General features: G+C 40.7%; 1 protein-coding gene across 2 annotated transcripts in view; it reads right to left on the bottom strand.

Moving 5' to 3' along the window:
- Positions 1–353: 353 nt before the first annotated feature.
- The window catches only part of CCDC148 (coiled-coil domain containing 148), a 97741-nt gene continuing 73633 nt past the window's right edge, over positions 354–24461 (bottom strand). For both annotated transcript variants that reach the window (XM_063118620.1, XM_063118621.1), the window contains 4 exons: positions 18853–18971; positions 7278–7395; positions 1989–2129; positions 354–512 (listed from right to left, as the gene is read on the bottom strand). In XM_063118620.1, coding sequence (XP_062974690.1) covers positions 366–512; positions 1989–2129; positions 7278–7395; positions 18853–18971 — 525 coding nt within the window. In that variant the 3' untranslated portion in view covers positions 354–365. The remainder of the gene's footprint in view (positions 513–1988; positions 2130–7277; positions 7396–18852; positions 18972–24461) is intronic.

Here is a 24461-nt window from a genome sequence, read left to right as displayed (position 1 = left end):
TTATGTACTTTCCTGTGAGGACGTGTGTATCCAGCAGTTCTTTCTTTGCAGATATTCATCTAGAAGGATGATTTCACCTGAAATAATTAGACTGCAGCTTCAGTAAACCGTGTTCCCAAGAAGATGCTATAATAAAGCAATGCTCAAGATTGTGGGGGAGTGTGAAAGAAATGGTCCACTGAGCACTCCTAAGCAATACATTTTCTCTAACACGATTTAACTTAAACAAAAAAACAGAACAAAACCCCCACAACACCCCCCCCACAACTTCGTAGCCAACTTATTTCCTGAATTAAAATACTTTATTTAAGGATACTTATTAGAGCATTCAGAACATTTCATAGTGTCTTGACAGGTTCCCACTTTTACATTTTGAAGATTGTGGAGTCCATGTCTCTCCTTGGGAGTTTGGGTGGAGGGATTTTAGGTAAAAGTTCTTGAGCGTAAAGTGTTCTATGAAGTCCAGCTTCTCGGAGAGCTAGCTCCACCCGAACACGGGTGTCAGAAATGATCTGTTTAAAAAGAGAAAAAGAAAGAACATTAATATACAAAGACGTAGACGTAGTTTATGAACCATGCACCTTCAGAGCGGTGTACAAGATAAAATAAAATAAAAACAGAATAAAACACTTTAAAATAGATTTTAAAAGAAGCAAAATGAGAAGTGAACCGTGGCTGGTCATTAAGGAAAGGCTTCCTGGAATAATTACGTTTTCAGGAGGTGCCGAAAGGAGTACAAGGTTGCTGCTTGCCTGAGAGGCAGGGAATTCCATAGGAGGGGGGCCACCACACTGAAGGCTCTTCCCCTGGTGGACTCAAATCTGAGGATGGGTACAAATACATACATAATCTTGATGTATCATGATATGCTTGTGTGCACAAAGGTGCAGCTGCCCAAATGGCTGCTATAGATTAAAACCACAGCGGCAGGGAGGCAATGGGGGCAATGGCACACAGAGAGATTTAATACCAGGGTAACAGACAGCAAGGAGAGCAGCAGGGGAGGGGGCTGCAAAGGGATGCACCTCCCTAATTTGCGCTTGAGTGCTCAGACCTCCAAATGTCAATCCGCATGCAGGCCTTAAGGGAAGCTCGTATGTTATGGCAGCCACACTGTGCTAAAGTGCCCTTTGCAACAGTGGGGCTAAATAGAGCAACCACAACATACAGTCCCCATGATAGTACCAGTGGCTGCCAGGAATGTATGGCACCCTCAAAAGGATAGCTATAATGTGTGATGCAGCTCTCAGGTACACCAACTATAAAAGGAAAAGACAGTTTCTTCAGCTATTGGGTGGTATAAAAATGTAATAAATAAATAAATAAACTTAAGTATACTTAATACGCATTTTTGTCATGAACCTTTCCCACATAAAGAAAAAAGCACTTAGTGTTCATCCATCCATCCATCCATTTATTCATTGGGTTCTCATGGGTTTAGTACTTCTCATTTACCCAGAACTTGTGTCATCTCTCAAGTAATGCCAGTGTTCAACTTCATACTGTGGCTACAACAGAGATGTCACAGAAGGAAAACAAATCTGGGGAAAGAATTCCCATTGGTGCTTTACAAAGAGCAAGAGAAGAGATCTTTGCCCCACGGAGCTTACAATCAATTTTTTTGACAAGGGGAGATGACAGAAGAAGGGGGGAGAAATGCAGGCAGGAGAAGAATATGCATTTATTTCCATTGCACATGCTTTGGCTTAAACTACAATGAGGTGTAGGGATCTAGGGGTGATGTGATTGCATGGGGAAGCTCACATCTTTGGATCTATTGCTTGTATTTATGCAGATGTATTGGTACTGTATCCACTAATGGAATTAAAACAGAGCAATGGGGGGGGGGGGTGAGGAAAGATTTCCCTCCCTAGCAGATACCCATATTTCCTTCCTCCAAGTTTCACCACAAAGCTTAATTACTCTCTGCATTTAACCTCTCTGTTACTGGTGTCTTTGCAAACACACCCCGCAAGATGAGCAACTACCTGCTCAGTGCTGAATGTATACAACTCAAACAGAGGCTTCAGCAGAACAAATTCTTCTTCCGTTCCAATGCCCATCCGAGCTTTAGATGCCACCGTGTCAGCCATCATTCGGGCAGGATCAAACTCTGCAACTATAGCAACCTAAGAGAGACATGGAAAAGAGTCAGCAGTTCTAATCGCCCCTTCATTTTTCCAGAAGATATCAAAGGATGAACAACCTCATCTTTTTACTATTCTTTCCAGCTACTTAGAAAATTCCATGAGTTAAAGCAGAAAAGGAAGGAGGAAAACGTGGAGGCTGATATATCTGAAGAATTAAAGTTACGGAGCAGACCAATACAATTCTGCAACTTGACTGATACAATTCCGTCTTTTCTTCTACAATGGTCATTAGATTACAGTCAAAATCAAACGAACACCTATTCCATACCTACAGTGTCCATGTGTCCCCAAGCCCCATCCCAGCCAGGTGGTCTAGAACACCATGGTTGGTGATATGGAAAGCTGCAGAGAAGTCCAGCAAAACCAACAGGGTAAATTACCCCATGTTTAGCTCCTGGTATACATCATGAGGGTGTGGCCATCTGGTGAATCCTGGAAGGCCAGATTCAGACCTGAGGAGGGCCGGATCTGGCCCCCAGGCCTGAGGTTCTACACCTCTGCTTTAAAAGGATTTAACTAATTAATGGAGTACATGGCTACTAGTCATGATAGCTATATACTGCTTGCAAGATCAGAGACAGCACGCCTCTAAGTACCAGTTGCTAGGGGACAACAGTGAGAAAGGGTTACTGGCATCATGTCCTGCTTGTGGGTTTCTCGTGGGCAACTGGTTGGCCACTTTGCGAAACAGGATGCTGGACTAGATAGACCTTCAGTCTGATCCAGAGCTGTTCTTATGTCCTTATCTGCAAAGGATCTCGCCAACTGCTAGTTCCATCATGAGAAAGGGGAAATGGATTGTACCAGTAGATGATACACCCTTTCTATGGCTTAATATGATGGAAGGCCTTTGACCATTTCTATAAAGCCTCACACCAAATGAGATGATGAAAAAGCCAGAACTGACAGCTCTGGCTGATTCTGCCACAAGTCTAACGTATGCCACGGAAGTGGCCTCAGGGCCATTATAGAAGGCTTTAACTGCTCACACTGGAACATTCAATCCAAACTTTGTGGACTAAAGCAACTCCCATATCACATCAGCTGAGAGGTCTACTAGAAGGACTTTTACTGACTGTTCTATACCAAGCTTGATGATACATATATCAAAATATACCTGTTTTTCCTCAGCCAGTTCCTGCAATTTCAGTTGGGTAACACATTAAAGGTATGCAAGGAGCCACTTTCTGAAAATGGACAGGAAAGCAAACCAATGGCAAGTGATAATTCTGCTTTTATGCAGGATTTCACTTGATAAGTCATGGTAGATATTGCAGCCATGGCATGGACTATTCACCACAGGGAGGTTAGTAGAAAAACTAACAAGCAGACTAGCTCTTGTTTAAGTACGTGCCTGTTGTATGTCCCTTCTTTCTGTATTTGTACCTTTTTGTGTTTCTTGGAGACAACTCTATGTAAAACTATTGAGAGTGCTTTCATTTTTCTCATCCACAGACTCACATGCCCCCACCATTGTTCAACGGCTTACACAACACCCGTCTGAAATCCATTGGGTTTTGTTGTTTAAACACACCATACTGCCATCCTCTTGTATACAAAACACCCTTCCATAATTCCACATCTGAAAAAAAAGCTTAGCTTGAAGCTACTTAAAAGAAGTACTATGGATGTCGGAAGGTTTCTTGTATGGTTTTGGAAATCCAGATAACAACTTTAAAACGCATATCACTTTAGACAGAACTTTTATAGCTGCCATGCAGCCACTATATAAAGAAACAGGTAAACTGACTCTGGATTGGCCCATGTCAACCACCCGCTCAGTCTCTCTCTTCCTTATGATGTGCCATGCACCAAGTTGTCTAGACAGTTTTTTATGCTGCAGAATTTGTCATGCAGTATATGTAGACATGGGCTAATGGCATCTAGGGAGAAAGAAAACTAGCAAGAGCCCTGAGTATAAATCAATCTGAAGTAGAGCACAGTTGCTGACATATCAAGTGACTAATGCAAGAAAAAATAGTGAGGAGTGAGCTGGCGAGTGGGTGGAATGTGTGTTTTTCTTCCAGCAACAGACCTTGTTTGTATCTGATTTAAGGTACAAATAAGAGGGAGGCTATATTTGATCCAATAAATAAATAAATAAATAAATACAACCATTAGATCAATAATGCAAGGTCTACCACCTTGCCAATTGCAACAGGAGGAGACATGAATATCCTGCTCTGACTCAACAAGCCAAATCTTACTCGCCATCAAAAAAACAGGACAAACCAAGGTGTTTTGCTATCCTTAGCGAATCAAAACTGTGCAGTGCTGCCCTCCCTGGCATGCATTTTATCTTACGTGGAACAGCATAACAATAGCACATGAAATTATGAAAAGCTGACCAGCAAAGTTTCATATTTACCAGCTGTTTTTCATGTTTAACGTATATCACTTCTTCCCTTTGCAACTTTGTCTATATCCTGGCAGCCAGTGGAAACCAAAACACTTTCAGTCGTGTCCACTGGAATGTAGGGGATATCGGCCAGCCCAGAAGCTGCTAGACGCCTCTGTGAACATTTTGCAAAAGTGCTGGCGACGGCGCTCGCTCAAGAAAGCAACATTTTGGCACTCTTAAACGTTTGCTTAATTTCCCCTCATGATTGGGCTGGGCCTGATGAAAAATGCTTCCCAAATCTAAAACAGTTTAATCATACTTTAACAGTGAAGAGCAATTACAAGCAAAAGCTAATTGACTTTTTCTCCCCACATGACATATTGCAATTCTGAGACAATGTGGCCACTCCATTTGAACGTAGGAACCGGGTCCAGATCTAAAAAAAGAGAGACTGAAGCGGAAGTGAAGTAAACTTTGGGCTTTTTAAAAAAAAAAATCAGGAAAGTACATGTGACAAATGCAAAAAGAATGCAGCCATTTTAGAACAGGAAAGAACAAACTAGACTTTGTTTGCTCTTATATGCTCAAGTAGATAGAATTAATCTTGTATTCTTTATCTAGCTTTTGAATGGTAAGGGAGAGGTGGCTTTTTCTGGCTCTTTTACAGTAACAAAACACAAATCAGTCAATCAACCTGGCCCAATCAGATCCTACTAATTCAAGCTAGTGAAATTTATAGCCCACATACCAGTGGAAAAATTACAAAAGTTGGCCTTGCAGAACAGCTAGCAGGACAACTAGCACAAGCAACAACTCCTAGCCTAATGAAATCATAATGAGTTATGCAATGCCTTGTGCAAGTAGCCACAGTATTGGACTTGACACTTGTGCAAGGATAAAAATGGGGTTTACACAAGTATTAGAATGTTTATGCTAGCAGAATTATACCACTGGATACAACAACCCCCATGTGACTTATTTTTGTTTGTTGAGTTTATCCAGCTATGACTACTGCCTCATAGTCATGTAAGCAGGTGTGCTGGGCATAGCACTGATCTAAGTTCTCTGCTTTCACTGGAAAAGCATCTCCAGCTGTATGCCACGTTCTACACAGAAATTGTACTCTGCTTTCCCACATCTTCTTGCTTGGTTCACATAGCTGCAGGTGAAGTGACCAGGTTTCTTCAGCCTATTCCCAACTGACCTGCTGCCAATTAGCAAAGTCACTGTGACCGTAATACAATGCTCACCCCCTGGGGAGGATGTTTCATTGAAAACAGTGAAACGTGCTCATGAGTAAAATGGATAAAATTGGGCTGTTAGGCATTTAACTCTGACAGAACTTGAGTCTTTGGAGTTCCTTAAGCTGGAAGAATGAAGGATGTGTCTCTTGTAGAAGATAAGCATTCTCCCGTTCTCTTTTTTCAGAGACTATAAACTCTACTAGTCAGCATATTCGAATCAACGACTAGATAAGAATAATAATTGTGGGTTGTGACATCATTCCCATATCTGCACAGGTCAGCCGGTAGTGCTTATGGCAACCTCAAAAAATGCTGGGATGGAGAATCATCCCAGTGCAGTCATCTGGAATGCCCTAAGCCCCACCAGAAGCCAAGTAGCACAGGCTGCTACAAATGTTTGAGTGTGAAATCACACCAAAGGAAATCCTGGGGGCAATCTTTGAGTCATGCCAGCTCATACAGCAGCTCAGTGGTAGAAGGCTGTATAAATGCAGTCTCAGGCTTCCATTGTAGGAGAGAGAAGGGGAGGGAGTGGAATAAGTGGGCAATTTGGAAATTATATTTCCCCCAACGTACAAACGATTCACTTCAAAACTAAGTAGTAATACAACAAAGCAGTTAGGTAGTCCCTTACATTAGGCCAATCTGATGATGGCTTAAGCACATTTTAAAATTACAAATGACACACCTTTCATTCTTAATGCTTAACTCTCTGACAGTGCACTCCTGTGCATGTCTACTCAGAAGTAATTCCCACTGGATTTAATGGGCCATAGTCCCATATCAGTATCTATAAGACTGCAGCCTCTTAATGCTTTGAAGCCACGCTTCTCTCTTTACCACTCTCTTTTGAAACAACAAAACTCTGCATATAATGTACTTAATTTTCCAGTTTCCAGTGTCATCCTTACATGCCAATCTGTGCTGTTTGTCTTTCATCTAAAGTTCTCCTTGTGGCCTCCACCTCTTTCTGGAAATGACAATTTTCTATTTAAGTCAAAGCACGAGCTTTACATTCCCGTCATGTTTATAATCGCTTTTTCTTGATGTCATCTCACTAGTACACCAAAACTACATCCACCATAGTGCTGTTTCAGCACAGTACTAAATTTGGGGTTTAAGAAGGAAGACTCTTAAACTCCAAATTTAGTACTGGTCATTCATGCCTGTAATGTCATGTAAATGGCCCCTTTACGCCCGCCATTTGTGCAACATTACTTGGACAGAAATTCCTGAGCTGCCATTTCTACGCAAAATGGTAGCTCCCTATGGGGACAGGTGGCTGCCAGATCCAATGATTGCACACATGTTCGATTGGTGAATGGGTCCAGGGAGGGATGAGCGCCAGCTCGGTGACTGTCCAGAAAAAACAGATGGTGGTGAGTTCGTCCATCCTTACACAAAACACACAATAACTGAAGCAAAAGAAATACTGAGGAACCCTTCCTTTTTTCATGACCCAACAGGCTGTTCTCACCAGTGCCATGACATGCAGTTTAAATTACTTATAAAATCATTATACATGGAAAATGGTCAAGAAACCTGTTGCCTGAGAGCATCAAGACGCCTCTTCCTTTCTTCTTCCTCGTGGGCTTCTTTAAGGATTGCCTCTCTTTTCTCCATCAATCGCTTTTCCAACAGCTTTTGTCTAAATTGAACTCTTTGAAAAGGAAAACAAGAAGTCAATGATGCAATGCTGATCTGCTTTCTAACACCATTTGATTGTTTGACTGGTATATTGTATAGGAACAATTCAGACCTTATGAAGCATCTATCTAATCAATGATTTGCCCAGATGGAAGTGTGCATGTTACAGTGACAGCACAATCCTATGCATGTTCACTCAGAAGTAAACATTAAGGTCAATACACATGCATAGAATAGCGCTGTAAATATCCTACATTTGATGAATATCAACTTTCACTTATGAATGCTGACAATCCCAGAGGAAGTGTGTGAATGAATTAAAATAAATTGCTGATGATCACATTCAGGTGTCTGTCAACAAGCACAAGGTGTATTTCTTAGTTTTTGAGGCATTCAAAAAATTCATCTGGGATTGTCAACATCTACATTGGAATATTTACAGTAACCACATTTGAGACCTTCACTATAATATATATTTTGAACAGACACTTTTTAGCTGCTGGCTGAAGAAGAGTTCCAGGAAAGTCAGGAATTAGTTTAATAAAAAGATATTGCCCATATCTGTCTCTTTCTCTGGGACTAACAGAGCTGTGTAAATGGTTTCTTAAAACTCTTTAAATAGAACATAGACACAAGTGAATTACGTAATTAAAGCAGTGTCAAAAATACATTGGAAGCAGTGACTGTAAATGCTTTAGTATGAAAACCAGGATGAAATTCCTTGTGTGTTTATTAATAACATGCAGCCACCACTAGCCACAAGGAAGATCTTGGGGCTATTAGTATTTATTGACCTCCAATTACTGTACTAATTTAATTAAATATCTGCAGAAGAGTTTAAATAATAATTACATGGTTCTCTTAATATTTTTCAGATGACCTCATTCTTATTTGTGTGTATTCTATTCCCTAACTGCATTGCTAGGAAGACATATGTCTCAATCCTAAACGTATGTAGTGGGATATAAACTATTCTGAAATCAAATCAGGATAAAATAATAAAGATGAATTCTTGACCTCTGCAGATGGGTACGATAGCAATACAACTGGCTTTTCAAGAACATGGAGGCAATATTTGGAGCCCTATCACAGATTGAGGACTGGCTCATAGCAACATGTAGATTGAATTGCAATGGGAGCACATATTGAAAAATGGATTCTGGATACACAGCGAAGCCACAAATGACCTCTTAACTGTATTTAGAAAGTTAGCCAAGTTACTATAATTTCCAGGTCACCACAAGTCCAGGGTTGTGTGATGATCCTAACAAAAATATCCTCTGGGAATCTGTTATTTGCATTTCAAAGGAAGTTTCCATTGGTGCCTGTCAAGCAATCTCCAGTTGGTGTTTATACAATGAAGACAAACAAGAAGAAGACGGAGGAGGAGGAGGACACTCTGTCTAGTATAAAACCTTTCCTAGAGAGACAGAGCACAAGGGCCGTCTGAGACTTGAAAACAAGTTCAGTTGTGTTGGTGTTGCACATTTGGAGGAACATTCTAATGGCATTCTTATTCCACTTCTTCATGTTGCATATAGAAATTATTTCTTATACTCAGAAAGAATGTTGTTCCTGTTGCTTTGAAGAAAATCCTAGCATGACAGGGAAGCATTAAAATTAGACCTTTCCTCCTCTCCTCATGTTCAATTTTAACTAAATATGGTTAAGTAACATTCTTTAAATGCACACACACACTTTGAATAATGAGCTTAATTTATTGGTTTCAGTAAAGCCACCTTTTGAAGTACTGTGAATACACATTCATGTAATTCCCGATAAGCATAATTTCATTAAAATGGCTTTCAGAATATGTCTCATACATATTGAACACAATTTTTTAGATACCATATTTATTAGAAGAGTTTTAAACAAGCATTATGAACATGTTTATAACATGTACAATATTTTGCCAAGGAACCTCTTCTCTACTTTGACTAGAATAAATATACATAGAAAATTCAAAGAGGTTGAGCAAGAGAGAAATCCTCTGGATCAGTTGAAAAGCAAATGAGAGATTCAGAAAGCAACTCCATTTCCGTCTTTGATCATTCTGTCTCTGCAACACACTCGACAATTTGGATCAAATGGTTTGGCCTCTAGTTTTGCATCTCCAATTTAATAAACCAAAGTCTTCAATGGTTCACAAGCTATGCTGAGGAGTAGTAATAGGGAAACGGATCAAGCTGAATAAGAACCCACCCTGTCATTCTGGAGTAGCTACATTCTCATTACTTTGCTTTGGAATTGAATTCCACTCCCTTTTAACAGTCTATCACATACACAGTGAGCTTTTGTGAGAATTTCCCAAAGGAATCCCTTCCCTTCAACTACCATCCCAACATCAACTAAATATATAGTTGCCTCTTTATGGCAGAAATGCAAAAGGCCATACCTAAGCCCAATTGCGACTGACTCTGACTCTAAGAAAATACTATACCATTTATACAAAATACGTTACACTTCGTAAAATTCTTCACCACCACTCGCCACAGCATATTTTTTCATTTTTGTTTTCGAAGCACCAATGGGCTTCCAAAATCCTCATCATCTGCTTCACATGGTGAATGTTATTACTTTATGTTTGGACAATTTCAACCCTTGATTTTATAAACATCACAAAAGCAGGGACACCCAAGGGTCTAAGGAAGGTGGAACTTTAAATAGGAAAACATTCCAAAATCAGAAAAACACAAATATTGTAAGAGGTGATATCCCAGTATGAATCAAAATGTGGACACACTGACCCTGACCAAAGTGTACAAATGCAGACACACTGATGCTGTTCAGACGACACGCTAAGCCATGGTTCTTAAGCATTTTGAGCTAAACATCATGGCTTAGTGTGTGATATGAACCATAACTTTGTGTGTCATGTGAACCATTCCTAAACATGGTGCCTACATAACCATGGTTTAAACATGTGCACTATTTGCTGCAAAAGGGTTAGCAGCCTAACCCTGGCTTATCATGTTGTCTGAACAGGCCCATAGCTTCCATAGCAGCTCAGCCAATGACAGGATAGGTTTCCATTCAGCCAGTGGTGGCCAATGGGAAAGTAAGAGACAGAAGGAAGCTACTGCCACTGAACAGTGACTATAGGAGAGGAAGACCTGACACCTTTAATAGCGAGAGACGCAAGACATGGTGAGGTGGATGGCTGCTAGAGCTAGTACCTTGTAAGTATTTATTTATTTATTTATTTATATATGCATTTCTATACCATCCAATAGCCGAAGCTTTAGCAGCTGACTGTTTAAGTGCCCAGGATGGACAATGATATTAGCTTTCACTGCTGCCTTGCATCTCCTACAAGTATGTATTTATTTATTTTTTAAAATATCCCACCCTTCATCATAGTTCAATTTCAGGGCAGTCATAAGCTGCAATATATCAATTATATATACAACAAAACACACAAGGGCAGTCAGTGTCAAATTTGATATACACTGGCCTTCAAATATCCCATTCTAATCCATAGACCCAACCGTTAATCAAAAGGCCGAGCAGAAAATAATTGATTTTACCATGTGCCAAAAAACCATCAGTGCTGGTGCCCGTCTAACATCCAAGGATGAGGCTCCTGTTCCACACCACTCAGCAGCTGTGGTGGTTTCTTTCTGTCTCTGTCATCCCAGTACATCCCTTCACTAGCTGCTGCTAAGTTTAGCCTCTGCTTTTGCCTATTATGGCTCAATTCGTTAAACGCTAGATGTTGAAAGATACAGTCTCCTTGAAGCAATTCATGAGATTATTTAGCACAGTAGTCAATAGAGCCTATTTATGGCATTGTAACCTCAGTTACTTCAGCTGCCAAGTTCAGACATCAGAAGACTGAAGCTTGATGTGATAATAGTAAGCTACATCATTGAACGAGACTTTAGTTTTCCTTGGCTAAAGATCTCTCCCTAGACACAGAAGACAGGGCACTTAGCCATATTCCGATTCTGAAGCAAGATCAGTTGGTATCCAAAACCTTTTTTATATCCCACCTTTTTGCCAAGGAGTCCAAGAGGCGTATATGATTCCTCTTCTCCATTTTTTCCTCACAACAACCCTGAGGTAGGTTAGGCTGAGAGTCAGTGACTGGTCCAAAGTCACCCAGTGAGCTTCATGGCAGAGTGGGAACTAGAACCCAAGTTTCCCCAGTCCAACACTTTAACCACTACATCACACTGGCTCTCTGTTTCCACCCACTCAAAAATGTAGTGGAAATTAGACCTCCAGATTAGGGATCTTCCAACCAGCAGTATCTCTGCCTTTTTTCATAATGCAACTTCAATCGCTTACCTACATCCTGTTACCCAGTATGGCTAGACACTGTATGACGGGATTTGGATGAAATGGAGAAGCAGAGCTGGGTCTTACCAGAACATTGATTATCCTGAAAGCTAGTCTAGCGGTCTAAGGGAGAAGGCAAGATAGGACTGATGAGACTTCGCAGGGGAGGTTCCACAAGGAAAATGAGATGTCATCTATTGCCACACTCCATGACATTCTTGGCAGAAATGAGCAGAACTACTCCAGAGCAGTCCTATGGATGTTTGCCAGGCCTTGCAGTTGAATTGTGAACACTTCATGATAATATGATTGAAGATGCCTGAAAGATCGAACAGGACCAGTGAGCTGTCATTGCTCCTATTAATCTCAAGGTGAAGATGGTTGCCCAAGGCCACGAGTGCAGTCTCAGTTTCATGGCCAGTTTAATAACCAGATTGCAAAGTCTAGAAAATGGACAGTACTTGGAAGCGTCTGGTGTTGGAAGTCCCACTCACTAGCCTTCTCCAAAAGGAAAGGCTTGAAACAAGTCGCTAGTTGGCTAGGAAGTTGCAGACAATATAATTTGAATGGTGGGGTTTGGGTTTTGTTCTTTTAAGAATGGGCCAAACAATTGTTAATTTATCCTGGATCTCACCTTCCCTCAATACAGTACAAATTAGCCTGGGACAGGGAGCTAATGTCATTAGCTCCTGAAGGAACCATCAGTTGGCCTGAGATAATTGCTGGGGCAGCCCTTCTCTCACCTTTTATGGGGCTACTTAAGATCTCAGTGCCCTGAGGGAAGGCAGAAATGAAGAAGCCCAGGCCAGGAAGTTTGTGCCATCAGCTCCTGAAGAGATCTTCAGTTTGCCTGAGAGAACTCTGTTCTATTTCCTGTAACGTTTGCTTGCATTAGTACTTTAAAACTGTAAACTGTCTTGGGTGTCTTGGCAAAAAGCATATAAATGCATTAAATAACAACCTTTCTTATTTCATATAAGAATATGGTAGTGTAATTATTACTCAAGATCTACCAGACCAATTTTGCTCATTTTGTTATAAACTGAAACTTGAGCAGTGTAGATGTGCAGAAAATTGTGAACGTTCGAAAAACTTCAAAGCTTGAGCTTTAATAGCAATTAATTTCCTCCATGCCAAGTAGGCAAGGCAGGTCCTCCACCAGCGGGATGACAGACAGTCCTGCTCAGCAAATCAGTGTGGCGTGAAAGCAAGCCCAGGGACAGCCGTGCAGTTAGGCTGCTTTTGCCGGCTGGGAGGGGGGAGGGGAAAGAGTATGAAGGTGACCAACTGGGGTCACATAAGAGAGGCAGCCATGCCACCTGCAAATTTCAGAGCAGGGATTCCCTATACATGAACCACATTTGCATTATTATTATTATTATTTATTTATTTATTTATTTATTTATTTATATAGCACCATCAATGTACATGGTGCTGTACAGAGTAAAACAGTAAATAGCAAGACCCTGCCGCATAGGCTTACATTCTAATAAAATCATAATAAAACAATAAGGAGGGGAAGAGAATGCACCAAACAGGCACAGGATAGGGTAAAACTAGCACACAAAAAGTCAGTTTCTTCACATTCCTACTCTCCTTACTTATCACCAACTTTAGTGTTTCTTCTATTCTTTATGTTCATTGCAGTACTTGAATAACAACAGGTCCAGAGTGTCTTCCCTATCTTTTGTGGTGGCCCCTATAACTAATGTTTTAGAAGGATCCAGGGAGCTGCGATCTAGCTAAAACTGAGAGATTAATTAAAGCCCCCCCTTCCACGCCCTTGGACCACTATTTACGCACCTGAATGAAGCACTTTTCTAGTACATACACACATCAGATAGAATAGTTTTGTTCTCTCATTGCAACATTATTATTCAGGCTTGCCTGTTACTGGGGGGATACAGCCAACAAGCTATACCAATATACACCAGCACAGGATATGATTAATGAACGCAAGTTATATTAGCAAAAGGGAACACATTGATGACACATGCAACTGAAGCAAAACAGATCCATTAACGTAAGGCCTCAAGAACAAAGAAAAAATTAAAAATAAATTGTGTACAAATTTTCTAGCCAAACACTTCAAAACTTTCTCTCCCACCCCCCACCCCACTCAGAGGCATGTAATAAAAAAGTGCTGACTTGAAGAATGACCAGACCAGTTAACTATGAGCATGTGGCAATCTGTCTCCATTCCCAGAGGGGGAAAGCCCATATTAAAGCTAATATTGAACAAGCCAGGATACAAGGCGACATCAGCCCCTCTATGTTGAGGGGACTGAGGGGCAAAAAAGCGGGAAAGGAGGAGGATTACTAGCACCCATGGTGGCATGGGCTTTACACTTGTAAAAAATAAATAAAAATAACCCTAGTTAACAAGGACCCAGTATCCACAAGGATAATTCCTGGTTTTCTTTGTCCCACCAATTCGTAGTTACTCATAGACATCATTGAAACCATTAGCTGTTGACAAGACTGAGTACTCTTCAGCAACATTAATGTGACCTTGTAATATTAAATCTCTGCTCAGAGACAGTGCTGACAGGTCTTTGTTTTGTCTTTAGCCTACAAGTGAGGTAAAAAAAGAGTTAAACCTCATAATGGAATCTCATCTTTCTAACACCTGTGCTGGAGTTTCAAAATGGCAAGTTTGTTCTCTGCTTATATTTTTATACAAATGTACTTCTAGTGCAATTGATAAAAATGGGTTGTTTCCAGGAGACCTAAATTTTTCTTACAAGTTCCCTTTATTTTGTTTACAATTTCCAGAGGATTCTACAAATTTCCCAGACAATCTTCTGCAAAGGTCTAATTATATTTTTAAGAATTATGGGTACCTGGAATTTCCTCCTGACCACCATTATTGCTTCTAGCAATGGTTGGGGCAGGCACGGCTAGCATTGCTGAGCATGTGTGCCTAATCTCCCCTTTCTTTATCTGGGCTGGCTAAGGCATTCTCAATTGCTAATGAATTTCCCTAAGAAGGCAGCAGGCCTGCAGATTGGTTCTCATGGATGTTCTGCCAGATTTCCAAATATGGCCCAAATTAGATCCCCCAGAGCCATTTGGGACCGAGGTATTTGTGTACGGCATGACCCTTGAGGATGGCCACAGCCAATCAGTATACATCAGGGGTCGTTTGGTAGTTTCCTAGCTTTTGTGCAGATTTCCCACATTCCCCTGCCCACCACTGGAATATGGCCCCCAAGAGCTTCTCCAAAATGGAATTCAGCCCTTGGTCTCAAAGAGGTTCTGCAGCCCTGGTGCACCTGGATGTTTTTGTGTTTATCTTTCCTGTGCCCTTGAGAGAGACTTGTAGGAAAAGGAACAGAAGCAGAAGCAACTTCTTTATAAGCCAAACTCTCTCTCTCTCTCTCTCTCTCTCTCTCTCTCTCTGTGTGTGTGTGTGTGTGTGTGTGTGTGTGTGTGTGTGTGTGTGTGTGAATTGTGCTGGTGGTGGGGAGGAACTTGGGAGCTCTTTGCTATTTTTAACTGATGACGGCGACGATGACTTTTATTAATGTTTAAAAAGAAACCTGGAGGCCTCGAGGCATTTAATAGTGGGTGTGTGGATTGTGGTGGGGTGTGAGGAGATTCCTTATAATTATCCCTATTTTTTTAAAAAAACATTCTCTCTCTATTTTTTGGTGAGTGATATCATGGGGCGGGGGCATCCCAGGAGCCTCCAAGTTCTTGCTATTTTCTTCCTTTTTTCCCTTCAATTTTTGTTCCTCCCTCCCCCATTTTTCAGTCTGCTTCATAGGCAGATCTTAAAGTTAATAGGTCTCAATTTCCCTTTTCTGTGCAATGCATTTGGTGCTGCTCTGGACTGCTTTTGCGCATTACTGCACATATCTCCCTCCTCCTCCAACCCTCTTTGGTGCAGGTATGATCTCAGAGTTAATTTGCCTCAGTTTCTCTTTTCTGTGAAATGGGTTTGCAGCCTTGGCTCTGGCTGTGACCCTTGGCTTCACCTTCCGTGACCCTCTGGCTCCACCTGCTGTTAGCTGCCCTTCCCTATTAGCTGCCCAGGTCAATAGGCATCAGCCAGCACTACCTAAAAGTGCATAGCACTGGGCTGAATCCACAAAAACTGAAAATTGTGAATGTTTGTGAAGAGCTTATACAGGTTATAATAAGGATAAACTTCATATTGAAACAATCTATAATATGGAACAATGTGCATGTCCTCCTAAATTACTTGCTGGCTTCTTGGAAATTAACATATGGCCCCCATCTATACGACAACGGGATTGCTCCTCATTAAATATAAACCCAAATTTTCATTGATTCAAATCTAGGTAAAGAGCATCACACTGCAGCAGCAACAGCAATTGATTTCCTGATTTTTTTATATAGTGCAGTTATAAATGTGCTCATGTGCATATACGATGGTCCAATGCTACGGAGTAGAGATGATGGAAGCTATACATTTTATATGTGGAGCTCCACATATTCATATAACAGACAACCCGGGAGCGGGGAAGGAACGAGGCAGCAGAATCAGAGAATTCAAACTAAAAACAGCACGAAGGAACGAGGCAGCCGATAGGTGGGAAATTGTCCAATCATGTTGTCCTACCCTCAAAGCTCCACCCGCATGTCAAAATACGATTTAACTCCCCCAAAGAAACATAACCATAACGTGGTGCAAACTCGGACATGATCGAAAAGTCGTGGTAAATCACAAATGAAAATATGCACATTATCGCATTAAAAACCCAGCGCTACGGCGAATAGGTGGCTACGTCACATAACCTAAAACGTGAATATGCGCATTTAGGTCAGGGTAAACAAGGCGTATAGACAAGCCCATGGTTAGTGCAGATGGTCTTCAGGGCCCTCATGACAGCCAAAAAACTTAAATTATCATGTTGGAAGGACAAATGCTCACCTCCCATAATGCAATGGACTGAAGACTTAATAACACTATCAACTTTTGAATGAGTTTTATATAGGCGCAACTTGCAAGTGGATAAATACACGGATATCTGCTCTGCTTTTCTTAAAATCTATGTATAACTCTCTCCCTTTTTTTAAAAAAAAAATGAATGGTACACATGATGGAAAATGATGATATTCCTATATATGTCATGTTTTTTCTTCTTTTTGTTGTTGTTTATTCGTTCAGTCATTTCCGACTCTTCGTGACTTCATGGACCAGCCCACGCCAGAGCTTTCTGTCGGCTGTCGCCACCCCCAGCTTCCCCAAGGTCAAGTCTGTCACCTCCAGAATATCATCCATCCATCTGGCCCTTGGTCGGCCCCTCTTCCTTTTGCCTTCCACTTTCCCTAGCATCAGCCTCTTCTCCAGGGTATCCTGTCTTCTCATTATGTGGCCAAAGTACTTCAGTTTTGCCTTTAATACCATTCCCTCAAGTGAGCAGTCTGGCTTTATTTCCTGGAGTATGGACTGGTTTGATCTTCTTGCAGTCCACAGCACCCTCAGAATTTTCCTCCAACACCACAGTTCAAAAGCATCTATCTTCCTTCGCTCAGCCTTCCTTATGGTCCAGCTCTCGCAGCCATAGGTTACTACGGGGAATACCATTGCTTTACTATGCGGACCTTTGTTGTCAGTGTGGTGTCTCTGCTCTTAACTATTTTATCAAGATTTGTCATTGCTCTCCTCCCAAGAAGTAAACGTCTTCTGATTTCCTGGCTGCAGTCAGCGTCTGCAGTAATCTTTGCGCCCAGAAATACAAAGTCTGTCACTGCCTCCACGTTTTCTCCCTCTATTTGCCAGTTATCAATCAAGCTAGTTGCCATAATCTTGCGTTTTTTGAGGTTTAACTGCAACCCGGCTTTTGCACTTTCTTCTTTCACCTTTGTCATAAGGCTCCTCAGCTCCTCCTCGCTTTCAGCCATCAAAGTGGTGTCATCTGCATATCTGAGGTTGTTAATGTTTCTTCCTGCAGTTTTAACTCCAGCCTTGGATTCGTCAAGCCCAGCACGTCGCATGATGTGTTCTGCATTTTCTATTCTGTTTTGTTGATATACACAATAAAAAAAGGGGGGGGGGAATACAGGTATTTTAGGTCTCAAAACCAAGTGCTGACTTCACAACTTCATTTCTCATCTGACACTTAAACTATGAATATGGTGTCACTGATAAACCAGTCATCAGTTCATGGAAATGTGTGCCTTCCATGTCAGCTGGGATATGCTATGATAAGTGAATGCTTTAAACAGAACTGACACCTCAGAGTAGAGGTTATATAATAAACGGAGCTCAAAGGAAGATCAATGAAGATAAGTTGCCCCGAAGCTTCAACGTAGTTCTTATTTGGAGCTTAAAAGAACTGCAGGTGAATAGCTGCGGGGAAAGTGGATCAAATCTGGAGCTTTTTTTTTTTTAAGGATGGAAAAATGAATGGAATGAAGGATTCAGAAGAAACAAGGAAGATGTTTTAAGAGAAAATGTATGAAAAAGGGCAAATTGACGTTAATGCACAGAATGACTCAAGAATGAAGCTGAGTAAAATACATTTGCCATTCAGTAGTCTTGGTTTTTTTTATGCATTTCCACCAAGTGAGGCAAACAAATCTCATTCAAAGCACCTGCGAACACAGAGGATTATTAGTGTCAACCACCCAAGGGCCCAACTTCTTCAGTTGGGCAGATTACCTGGGGAGGAGAGGGAGAGAGTTTACTTAGATTGGAAACCAAACATCAGCAACCAAGAATCAGTAGGAGTTCCTCCAATCCATGGCAGAATTGTGAAGCAGAAGACAAGGACATCGATAGGCAACGTGGGACTAAAGAAAAGAGAAATGTAGCTATGGGGCTGGAGAGCAGAAGGGGCGCACACTCTGGCTTTTGCCGCCTGCCAAGGAACCGAGTGCTGCTGGTGTGTGTGAGCATGCGTGTGAGTGAGCGCATGAGTGAACATCTGGGTCCCCAGATTCTAGCATGATAGTATTCAGCTTCCAGCCAGCATAGACAAAGGTAAGGATTATGGGAATGGAGTCCAAAATATGTGGAGGGCAACAGGTTGACTTCCCCTGGTGTATAGGATTGCACCCAAAATATATTTATTTCTGAGATCTCTGCTAAATAAAAATAACATCAGTTTTGAAATTTAAAAATACATTAAAAAACCAAAAAGGGTTTTTCAATTATCTGTCTAATTGTGATTCACTAAACCACATCGTGAAGATGACAGTCTTTTTGCAACTTTACCTTTCTTTGTCTTTAATGACTTGTTCAGCCATTAATTTCTTAAATCCCGCCAAACGCAATAGATCTCTTGCTTCCAGTTCTTGCCACTTGCATTGCTTGTCAGCCCAGTACTTTTTCACCTAAAGTTTGAAAGAATACAAAGGTTAAAAAAGAAAAGCGGCCGGGGAAGGGGAGGGAGAGATTCTATCACTGAGTAAAGGCGATTTTGGTTACTATAATAACAGTTTTATTTGCCCATAGCATATTGCCGATTATAGCAATTTAACTGTCTTTTCCACATTCTGAAAAAGGAAACGGGGAGAAACTGGATCAAAGAATTGCTAGGTTTTACAGTGTTTGCTATAGCATTCCTCTGTTTGCTTCTTTATATACCGAATCATCACTCCACATATAAGGAAGGAAGAAAATTATCTTTCATCTAGGTATGTCACTACACACATCCATGAAAGAGAAATATTTAAATACCAAGAGCAGCAAATTCCAAAGTAATACTGAAGAGGAAATGCTAGATGCAAGTGGGTGTGAAAGAAAGACGAGGAAATGCAAAAGAATGATGGTCCATTGGGGTTTTGCTTGGAATGATGAGAGCACATGTCACAGGAGGCCGACAAAGAAAAACTGGCAACGTTTGGATTATCTGATCAAAGCTAGCTCCAATGAAAGGAAGGAGTCAGTTCCATAATATGAGGAGATGTACAGAAAATACTTTAAACATAATTTGTAGCTGGTTGTTTGGCTAAGATGTTTACAGAATGACATCCAATAACTATGGATGTGTTTGCTCCAAGCAAAGGCTAATTAACAGGACAAGTGTTTCTTGTGTTGTGAAGAAAACATATCAGCCCACAAAGGAGATAAACCAAAGGTTAATTAAATGGAAACAACCAATTCTTCTCCTGAATAAATCCAAAGGGGGGTGCCCAATTTCCTCCCTCTCCCAAACTATCCATTCCTTTGAAGTAAACATGCAGCAGTCATTACAAGCTTTGTTTTGCCCTCTATGGATTGTCAAAATAACCAGATCAGACACATCTTCCACATATTTCAATTAAAGCAATATTATAGCATTGGCCAAATTATAGGAAATTAGGCTTTCCTTGGGTGAGTGACAAGAAATTTATTCATTTGGATAGTATCCAATGTTAGTTCTATTTAGATTAGATCCATTGAAATGAAGGGGACTTGGGTTAGTCATGGCCTAAGTCCTGTTCATTTCAATGTGTTTGCTCTAAGTAGGACTAACATTGGCTACTACCCAAATATTCCTTTGATACTGGAATAACGGCCAAACTAAACTTTCTCCCAATTACACATTGACTCCAGTGGAGTCTTTCTTTTTTCACCCCTCCTGTGGGGGTGGACTTTCAGGGAGAAACAGATGGGGGAGAAAATTTAACCCTCCTCTTGGAACGTGATGGTCCTGATCTGAATGGGGCCCATGTGTGCTTACAAAGGAGTAAGTAAAACATATCATGCTATAGTATGCATGATTAGGACAGCATTTCATTTGACCATGAGAACTGGCTTTATTGTGAAGACAATAGATGGTGAGTGTGGGACAATATTTATGGAAGCCACCCACAGGGCAAAGTTTGTTTCAATGTGCACCGACTGTAAATGTATTTATTTATTTGATTTGTACCCCCACCTTTCTACCAAGAAAAATGGCAGTCAAGGTGGCTCCAACACATCTGAGTACTGAGTCACACATGTATGTACATAATATCTCTTTTCTTGATGGCTTACTAATGAGTTGTGTGAACTGCTTCCATTGGTGCGGGTGAGGGAATGCATTTATGGTAAGGTGAAGGGTTTGAATTTGTTTGAGGATGTTTCATGAAGGACGTCATCATCAGAATTTTGGTCCTCAAGTGATGACAACATATGTACAAACAAGCCCCCAAGAAGTGGCAAGATCACAGCTCCACAACGCCTTTTCAATAAGGGCATAGCTGTCTAACTGGCATAACTGTTGTAGATGTAATGCATCTAATGATTCTTTAATTCATGTCTTTTGTCAATGCCTAGTAGTTGCCCCCTTTGGGGAGGAGGTCATAATAAGGATAAACTTTGTACTGAAACAATCTTTAATATGGAATGATGTGCATGTCCTCCTAAACTACCTACCAGCGTCTTGGAAGTTAACACATGGTCTGCGCAAATGGATTTTCAGAGCCCTTATGGCAGCTAAAGGACTTATACTATTACATTGGAAGGACAAATGCTCACCTCCCATAATGCAATGGACTGAGGACTTAACAATGCTATCAATATTTGAACGGATGTTATATAGGCACGTCTTGCGAGTGGATAAATACAAAGATATATGGTCTACTTTTCTTGAAACCTATTCATAACACTCCCCTCCTGTTTTTAAAATGAATGGTATACCTGATGAAAAAAATGATCATATTCCTATATACGTGATGCTTTTTTCTTTTTCATGATGTTTTTTTCTGTTTTGTTAATATTCACAAAAAAGAAAAAGAAAAGAAAAAAGAGCACAGCTCAACACATCCTGCCACGCCTTTGAGTTCTAATAAGCCCACAGATGTTCAACTGCTATTTCTACACTTGTCTGATAGCCAGTCTGCATGACCCAAAATAAATCTGGGTAGTAAAGTTCTCCTGGTGACTGGGAAGAAATGAAGTACTACTGTACTGATTGTAGGGTTGAAGATTCTGTGTGTGTGAAAAATGAGGTGTCCCAGAGAAGGCTGAACTGAAAGAAAGATAGAAGAACGTATTCAGACATCAAGGAAGAAACTGAAAAACTCTTCCCCTTCTCCTGCACCTACAAATGGAGAGAAAGTAAGTCTGATTCAGACTGAACCATAATTCTTAGAATACCAGGGGACTAAATCCAACATTATGTGAGCAGACTTCCATTTGCCCAATGGGATTTCCCTTGCCTCTCCTCCCTGAACCCCCATTTTCTCCAGTTTTCCTCTGGGGTGGGAAACCCTCCAAAACAGATCTGGAGCTGCAGCAGGAGGAACAGGAATCCACTCCACTAGCGGTGTCCATTCAACTGGCAGATGGACCCCACAGGACACAAGCCACAATTTCTTATCCTCTTATCCAACATGGCCTGGAAAATAACAAAGATTTTTGGTTGCAGTGGTAGGGAAATACTTACTTTCATCTATGGAGTGCAAGCAAAGCCCTTCCAAATTAGCTAAAAGCTTACCAATCAACAATTCCGGAGTGAGCAGGGGATTGGATGCAGTCCTATTCTGTCTTACCTAATGAGCACCAGATCAGCAGAATTTTAAGCTTTCTGAAAGGGCTCCATATGTGCAGCCTTGGTGGCTGCATCACGGAGAGAAACTCTGCAGAGAACAATCCTTTGCCATATGTCGTTTCTCATCCAGCTAGGGATACCTGCCCAGAAGCTTACTTCCACTATTTAACTTCCATAAACTGGATCTATGAGATAGCATAGTATAATATAGCCTCAGTCTTATGTTAATTCCTCTCTGGTGTTCATTAGAGTGGGGAGCACTCTTACCAAGTTAAGATTTCTCCCCAGAAAGTAATGTCTGAACAGACTCAGGCTCAGTTCAGACAATACATTTCTCATCGGTGGTTTTAGAACCCCACAGTGGAGTTTTTACACCATCATTGAGAAATGTGTTGTCTGGCAGGAAAACTCCACGCAACGGTGGACTTTTACTTTTTGGAAAACACTCCACGCAGAATATCCATGCTGTACAGAGGACTGTTCCTGCACAATGGTTGTGTTGCGTGTTGTGTTGCAGGCTCCGTGGAGTTTTCCATTGTGTTGAGTTGACTTTTCCCACTGGCTACAGATTTTCCTGGCAAGAGCACTGAAAGGAGGAAGTGCTGCTCTAGGAGAGCTGCCAGGATCGATATTTTTGCAGCAATGGCTGATGGGATACCATCTGGAGGACCAGGGGAGGAGAGAGGGCGGAAGAACTGTCAATCAAACATTGTGATGGATTTTACTCAACTCCATGTTGACCCACAGTCACACAATGGTGGAGTTGAAACATGTTGCATGGGGAGTATCTCCTAAAAACTCAACTGTTAAGTGGAATTTTCACACTACATTGACTTAACGTTTTGTCTGAACTGAGCCTCAGAATCTTCAGTCACTACATTCAGTAGCAGTGGTTCATTTCCTCCCAAACACTATCCCTTTCTTGATCATGTCATAGAACAGACCTGTATAACAGTATCTAAAGATGGCAGATTCTTTGTACCTTATTACCATGTAGTTACTAGGAAAAAAGACAAAGGGATTAAACTGCAAAAAATTACTATTTGTTTCCAAGAAAAATAAGTTAGCATTACTCTTAAGGCTCATTAGCTTCTCTTTCTCAGAAAAATATAACCATTTAATATTTGTAAGAGGAGCAAAACTGTGATTACTTCAAAAACATATGATTTACAATATTTACCCTGGACAGGGAGTGGAAGATACATCATTCCGTTAAAATGAAGATGGCAAATATGCATCAATAATTTATAGCTAACAAAATTAATAGCTTCATTAAAGAACCAAAAAAAAATTAAAAATGAATGTGCTAAATGTCTAGGGTGAATTTTAAGTATGTAAATAATTCCTTGTTTCCCATCCGCCCGCCCACCCCAGTGTTTTTTGAAATTCTAAAGGATCTGAGCTCTTTTATCTTGCTCGTTTTACTAAGAGCCTGGAACTTGGAGGACTTAACTATTTATTTCCTGGGGTTTTAAAACTCACTCAGGCCAACACTAGATGGCAGTCCTCACTCTAGATGGGTATCTACTAAACCTACCAGGCTGATGAAATAAACGGAGTAGGATGCAATGCTGACCCCATCATTTCCTTGAGGTGAAATCCCATGTTGCACCGGTTTTATGGGCTGACATGGCCTTTGGCAGACTTTTGGTATTTTCCTACATTTCAGAGTTGCACATCTTGTTTCTATATTTGATGTACACCCATGTGAAATCATTAGGGGTTTGGTGACTACTTTCAAATGGAGAATAAAAAAGCCAACTTCATTGCAACCTTGAACCCCTACAAAACTGAGGTGCAGGTGAACCTACAACCATGTTTCGGACCTCTCTGCATAACATTTTCAAAGCAGATAGCACACAAATTAGATTTTTGTGCCCCTTTAAAACCATCTAAGATAGTTATATTCTATGAATTCACCTCAATGAAACCAGTGAGTGGAACAACCCTAGAACTAGTGGCTTGGAAAGGAAACTCAAAAAACTCTGAACAATGACACTTCACATAAGGAAATATAAGCATTTAACGGAAGTTAATGGAAACATGCTTATTTTAGATTTCTGAAACTGTTCACAGTTCAGTTGCTCCCCAAAATGATTTCCTTTAAAATGCAGTTATTTCAATGCACCAAGACAAATCCATCAGGCATGTTAAGAGAAAAGCAAGTATTTCCAGAAATGCTGATATTTTAGCAGATTGGTATTCACCAACACAGAGTTGAAATCTAATGTAGATTAATTTTAAGTATACCTTTATTTAAGCTACTTTTATATGCGTATTAGGATGAGACGTTTATATATCTCCGATTAACTACCGCAGTTCTGTTAAATATCACTGGACAAGTTTATGCCTTATAATAAAATCT

Source organism: Elgaria multicarinata, chromosome 2, assembly GCF_023053635.1.
Source record: "Elgaria multicarinata webbii isolate HBS135686 ecotype San Diego chromosome 2, rElgMul1.1.pri, whole genome shotgun sequence".
Lineage (NCBI taxonomy): Eukaryota > Metazoa > Chordata > Lepidosauria > Squamata > Anguidae > Elgaria > Elgaria multicarinata.
The sequence above is the reverse complement of the archived record's forward strand: the minus strand, read 5'-3'. Positions and strand labels throughout refer to the sequence as shown.